Source organism: Mirounga angustirostris, unplaced genomic scaffold (genome assembly GCF_029215605.1).
Source record: "Mirounga angustirostris isolate CCGP_5_RB_7025 unplaced genomic scaffold, mMirAng1.0.hap1 SCAF_4, whole genome shotgun sequence".
Taxonomy (NCBI): Eukaryota; Metazoa; Chordata; class Mammalia; order Carnivora; family Phocidae; genus Mirounga; species Mirounga angustirostris.
Window position 1 is genome coordinate 167,018,276 of NW_026991712.1, and position 6,361 is coordinate 167,024,636.

At 51.5% G+C, this 6,361-nt stretch overlaps 1 protein-coding gene and 1 non-coding gene across 20 annotated transcripts in view; both read left to right on the plus strand.

The window, feature by feature from the left end:
* PUM1 (pumilio RNA binding family member 1) overlaps nt 1-5,476 on the plus strand; it is a 139,906-nt gene extending 134,430 nt beyond the window's left edge. For 18 of the 19 annotated variants that reach the window (XM_064589598.1, XM_064589600.1, XM_064589605.1 and 15 more), the window contains 2 exons: nt 226-418; nt 3,606-5,476. In XM_064589598.1, coding sequence (XP_064445668.1) covers nt 226-418; nt 3,606-3,737 — 325 coding nt within the window. In that variant the 3' untranslated portion in view covers nt 3,738-5,476. Of the gene's footprint in view, nt 1-225; nt 419-3,605 lie in introns of those variants that run through there. The other variant, XR_010411035.1, reaches the window with a different exon arrangement.
* LOC123841609 (small nucleolar RNA SNORD103/SNORD85) lies at nt 1,228-1,312 on the plus strand. The gene has a single exon (XR_006790249.2). It is a non-coding gene; the product is annotated as a small nucleolar RNA SNORD103/SNORD85 (small nucleolar RNA).
* Nucleotides 5,477-6,361: the final 885 nt, after the last annotated feature.

Genomic DNA, 6,361 nt, shown 5'->3' on the forward strand with positions numbered 1-6,361 from the left:
AGGTTGGGCCTGCTCTTCCCCCGAGACCTGGTGTCAGCCACGGTTCACATTGGCAGCCACAGATGGCAAAGGGGGAGACTCATAGAGCCAGACAGTTGGTGAATTGATCTTCCAAAAATGTCAGGCTCTCTTTTGCTGCTGACTGTGAGTCAGCACAGAGACAAACAAACACAGCCTAACAAGGTCTTTGTTCTAAGAGTTGTCCCTGGATTTGTCTCATTACAGCAATGTTGTGGAGAAGTGTGTCACTCATGCCTCCCGTACGGAGCGTGCTGTGCTTATCGATGAGGTATGCACCATGAATGACGGTCCCCACAGTGCCTTATACACCATGATGAAGGACCAGTATGCCAACTATGTGGTCCAGAAGATGATCGATGTGGCAGAGCCAGCCCAGCGGAAGATCGTCATGCATAAGGTAGGCCAGGTTGGGCAGATCTCACTTAGAAAGGGTGCAAGGCCTGAGGTTCTTGACATTTCTGAAATGCAAATGAAGGTAGACAGCTTGCTTCTTTTTGTGGAGTTTGTCGCTGGACTAGGTCTCATGCTGTGCTCCTGTTTCCTTTTATCTAGAGTGGCCATTGTCTTCATGTTTTAGTAGCTCACTGGTGTGAAAGAGTCTTAAACTCCGGTCTTTGTGGGGGATTTCCGTCTGTGCTCCTCAGGGCAGGCTTCTGCCCCTCTGCTCTTGGGAGGCCAGCTCTCAGTCCCGCAAATCAGCCTGCTTGCCTTATTTCCTTTCCTCTTTCCTCTCATTCATCCCCCCCGCCTCCCCACTTTCACCGAGAGAGTGCCTGCCCGGTGCCTGGCCTGGTGTCTACTCTGTGCCAGGCACCAGCGTAGACACGACGCAGATCGGTCCCTGCCCACAGAGCACCGGGGAGGGGAAGAGCAGTGGAAAGGGCTGGTGAGCATGTGAGAGCCCGTGCTCACGGCTTCGCGGCTGAGGACGAGTGAGGAGAACAGCGACGGAAATCTGAACTGTTAGGTGCTGTGTGTGGGGCTGACAGCGAGAGCCGCCCATGGCTTCTGGAACAGTCGCAGAGCCGGTCTAGCCAGCCCCGCGCAGCCCCCCTGGGCTCGGGAAGCAAGACACACCCACGGGCAGGCCCGCTGCAGCTGTGTTTGTGCTGGGCAGGGCCGCGAGCCCCACCTGCTCCTGACCTGAAGCCCAGCCTTTGGGCTCTGGACTCCCTCGGCCCTTGTCATGGGAGAGGTTGGCCACGGTGTGGCGATGATGAGCCACTTGCCCTCACTGAGAACAAAGTTCGGTAATGAGAATCTTTGTTACGGACTCCAGTTCTGAGCCAGACGAGGGCCCCCTCCTTCACCCCCGCCTCCGGTTGGGAACACAGCACGACACAGCGAAACACTGCAGTGCTGGTGGGGGTGGCGGTGGAAGGCTGGGGGAGTCCAGAGTCCTTCCAGCCGTGAGGCTCGCGGATGCGTGGTTCAGGACGCTGCGGAAGGCCGAGGCCGTGTCGGAGTCATATAGAAGTTTTCAGCCTGTCCATTCGTTCAGTCCTGCATCTGTCAAATGCTCGTGTGCATCCTCAGAGCAAGCCCAGCAGTGAAAGCTGGCGAAACCAGAGAGCTGGAAGACTGGAGAGCAAACAAACCCTCCTTTCAGCAGGGCTCCGGTATCTGTGAATAGGGCAGTACCTTGACGGGTAGCTGAAGTCGTGCTGGGAACATATGGGGGAGGGCTGTGCGGGAGTGTGTCAGGCTCTCTTCTAATGTGGGGGTACAGAGAAGGCTCCCCCAGAGAGTGACATTTGAATGAAGCCCTGAGCCCTTCCAGGCAGAGGGAACGTGGTGCATGAAGGCTTAGGAGCAGGAGACAAGACCGTGTATTTGAAAAAGTTAGACGTGTTCAGTAGGGCAGGCCTGTGGTGCCAGGTCACATTTACGTTTCACATGATTGTCCTGGCTGATCAGTAACTTAGAGGAGGCCAGGCAGCAGGAGAGGAGGCAGTGAGGAGGCTGGATGGGTGGTTTTAAAGCCAAGAGGTGGTGATGGCTTTGGGATTGAAGACAAGTGGACAGAACGGGGCTTGGCAGTTGGCTGGCAGAGGGAGTGGAAAGAGGAGGAAGAGTCTCACGGATCCAAAAAACTGAGAGTTTTCCAGCTTTCACTGCTGGGCAGTGTCCTTTTCAGCAAGAGGAGACCTTGGAGCAGGTTGATTCCTTTCCACCTCCCACCAAATCAAGTAAAAAATGGAGTTCAATAACAGTGTGTGTGCTTGTGCCCGAGGGTCGTTAGTTTCTTGCCTGGGAAAGGAGAGGGATCCAAGTTCAGCGGCTGGACTTAGCAGTCACCAGTCCCAGGGACAGAGAGGTGGAAGAATTGAATGTGAATGTCATTAATGTTTCTAAAAGGCGAGCCACCAAAAACCCAGGGGGTCCTGAACCTCCCGTTCTAATGCCAGAAACACCAGCCGTGTCTGTCGTCCTCACTGCTGCCCAACTGAAAGTGTAGCATTATCGCGTGTTCTTTTTACAGAGCTGTTGAGGCGAGTGCTCTGGGCCACCCCGCTCACAATTGAACGCAGGGCTGTTAACGGTTCCCCACACGGGCTCGTAGGTGAGAACGAGGTAGCTGCTGTGGGTCTGTGTCCTCTGGCGCAGCAGTGGTTTCTAGAGCTGCTCGAGACTTCCTTGCTTTGAGGACCTGGCCAACCAGACAAAAATCGTGGCCTGCATGGAGCTCCCGACGAGGAGAGCGTCCACGTACCCTGGTGTGGGTGTCCGGTGTGTGAGTGTGCAAGTGCGCATCAGGGTGGGGTAGCAGGTACGCACGGTCCTTCACTGTTGGTGGACCCGGCGGCGGCTAAGCCAGGGATCGTCGAGGTGGCGTGCTTCACGCCGTAGCCAGGGCACGTCGAAAGCTCCATGAGCTCCCGGCAGAGAAAGGGTGGCTCCAGTGAGGAAGCACCTCTCGTGTCTGGGGACTGGAGAACAGAAGAACACGAGCCGAACCTGGTGCGGGGGGTGAGGGGCCAGGCGGGCGCGGTGGGCAGAAGAGTCCTTGCTGCAGGACCCGGCGCCTGCGCCCGAGTAGCCGTCCGGCCTTGGATGCGCCGCTTAGCCACCGTGCTTCGGGGTTCATCGGTAAAATGGGGACGATCACACCTGCCATACGGGGCTTCAGTGAACAGTACCCCGCCCACACTTGTCATTTTTACTGTTGTCCGTCGTTTTCTGGGATCCCCTGTGAACTGGACGACAGGGTCACATGGTGCGCTCAGGGTTCATGGTGCCCAGAAAGAACCCTCCCGCACTGCTGAGGGGAGCCGAGGTGCCTCGAGGGGGGCCAGCGAGGCTGAAAACTCGCCCCGGAGGGTGCCATGCAGCGGCGGTGTGGTTGTCAGTGAGGACGCGCGTGTCCCGCGTCCTGACCCGGAAGTGGTCTGTGGCCAGCCACCTCCCGAGCCCTCGTGCCCGTGCTCAGAACAGGAGCTCGTCCCAAGAGCGCTCAGCGCGGTCACTGTCCTCTGCCCGAGAACCCGGGGGAGGTGTTGCCTCGCGGACTCGCGTGCATGCTTCGGGGCCTGGGAGCGGTGGGCTCGCAGGCCAGAGTAACACACACTGTGCTTCCTCCCCAGATCCGGCCCCACATCGCCACTCTCCGCAAGTACACCTACGGCAAGCACATTTTGGCCAAGCTGGAGAAGTACTACATGAAGAATGGCGTTGACTTAGGGCCCATCTGCGGTCCCCCTAATGGTATTATCTGAGGCAGTCACCCTGTCCCCTCATTCCCACTGACCTCACTGGCCCACTGGCGAATCCAACCAGCAACCAGACATGTTCTAGTAGAGAAGCTGAAATGGGTAAATGGTTGCTCCAGGATTACCCGCTCCTCCAAAAAAAGGAATCAACTCCACAAGTGGAAAAGCCTTTGTAAATTTGTTTAATTTTATTACGCATAACATGTACTAATTATTTTTTTTAATTGACTAATTGCCCTGTTGTTTTACTGGTGTATAGGATACTTGTACATAGGTAACCAATGTACATGGGAGGCCACATATTTTGTTCAATGTTGTATCTATATTACACGTGTGGAAACTTTCAGGGTGGTTGGTTTAACAAAAAAAGTTAAAAAAAAGAAAAAAAAAGAAAAAAAGGTTTTTAACCCATTTTGCCTTGCCGGCAAGTTTTGCAAATAGCTCTTCCCCACCTCCTCATTTTAGTAAAAAACAAAAACAAACAAAAAAACCTGAGAAATTTGAATTTTGTTAAATGACCCCAAACTGGCATTTAACACTGTTTATAAAACATATATATATATATATATATACATACATACATATATATATATAAAATGAAAATTGTTTTAGAATTGCAAAAGCTTCAGTTTATGACATTAAGTTTAGGAAACTTTGAAAAATTGCCTTTTTTGGAGACTATTATGCTGAAGAAGATGTGTAGTCTGTTTTGGGAGGAGGAGCTGTGAGCTCCTAGGCTGTCTTTCAAGGCCGGGCGGGTGTATTTGTTTACTGCCTACTGGATTTTTGTCTGTTAACATTGAAAGGCAAAATCTGATTATTTAGCATGAGAAAAAAAAAAATCCAACTCTGCTTTTGGTCTTGCTTCTATAAATATATAGTGTATACTTGGTGTAGACTTTGCATATATACAAATTTGTAGTATTTTCTTGTTTTGATGTCTAATCTGTATCTATAATGGACCCTAGTAGTCGAACATACTTTGGATTGTACAATTGTACATTTGTATACCTGTAATGTAAATGTGGAGAAGTTTGAATCAACATAAACACGTTTTTTGGTAAGAAAAGAGAATTAGCCAGCCCTGTGCATTCAGTGTATATTCACACCTTTTATGGTCGTAGCATATAGTGTTGTATATTGTAAATTGTAATTTCAACCAGAAGTAAATTTTTTTTCTTTTGAAGGAATAAATGTTCTTTATACAGCCTAGTTAAATGTTTAAAAAGGAAAAAAATAGCTTGGTTTTATTTGTCACCTAGTCCCACAGTAGCAAGATCCTTTCTAAATGTTACTCAAGATGATTCAGTTCACACTAGTGTTTTTTTTAATCCTAAAAAAGCAATGTTCTGCTTATTTTGTGACCGTCATAAGGACGTGCAAAGGTCAGCCCCGCCCTAGCTTTCCTTACAGTCAGAGCCCCCTCGCCTTGTAAAGTGTGGATTGCCCTTCCTTTTGTACAGAAGATGAACTGTATTTTGCATTTTGTCTCCTTGTAAGCGAATGTACCATACTGTCAGTTCTCCTTGTTTGGATGTAGACTTGTAACACTACACGGTGTACATTTCCAGCCTTGTGTATATTTCCCATGAACCTTTTTGCAAGCACACTTGTAACCATATGTGTATAATTAACAAGCCTGTGTATGCTTATGCCTGGGCAACTATTTTTTGTAACTCTTGTGTAGATGGTCTCTAAACAACGTGTGATCTTTATTTTGAAAAACACGGAACTTTGGAATCTGAGTTTGGGCTTCTGTGTTAACGCCTCCTCCCCCCCGAACATGAGTGCCCCAGGACAGCCCATTCCTCCTTTATGCCTTTTTTCCTGCTTGTTTGGTTTCTGTTCGCAGGACGGTGGGAGTGGGATTGGAATACGGCTGGGGTGGCAGACTGATAGCTCCGGAGTGCATTTTGACCCGAAGATGTTGGCGTTAGCCTTTGTCGTGCTTTCAAGAGCAAGACTGTTAGTCCAGATTTCCACCTTCTATTGAAAAGTCAGAGTATCTGCCTCCCTGGGCCCAGGGCCTGCCCACCAGTCACAGGGAACATCCTCAAAGAGCCAGTGCCCTGCAGCGGGACCCAGTTTGATGCTCTTCATTTGCTCTTGCCTTTGCAACATTGTGAGCCTGGGGTCTAGATTTGAATCCAATCAGTTACAGATGTCTCCCAGCTCCGCTACGTGCTGGGGCATCTCCTTTTCTGAGGTGGGCGGCCCCTAAGGCGTCTCGGACTGCTGTCTGGGCTGTCTCAGCCTCCCCTCCCGAGGCCCCCCTCCCTTTCCTCAGTTTGGGCTGCTGCTGTCCTCGTGCGGCCCAACCGGGCTGGCCCAGGAGCCTTGCTTGCTCATCTGGCTCATCACCCTCAGATTGGGGCCGCCGTCCAGTTTTTAGCACAGGAGGCTCTAGCTCACAGAGGTGGGCCTGCCACCTATGTCTGGGAATGCTCATCCTTTGACCACCTTTGCCCCACGAAGACTGGTCGGTGTTGGCAGCTACGGGCTAGGCTCAGCCAGGGAGGCCAGGTGGGAGCCCGCGCTACCTCACGTCTGCGAGTGGAGCCCGGATCCCCTCCCGAAGGTAAGGGACTGTCACTAGCAGGCTCTGCGGTCCTGGGGATAAGAGAGGGAAA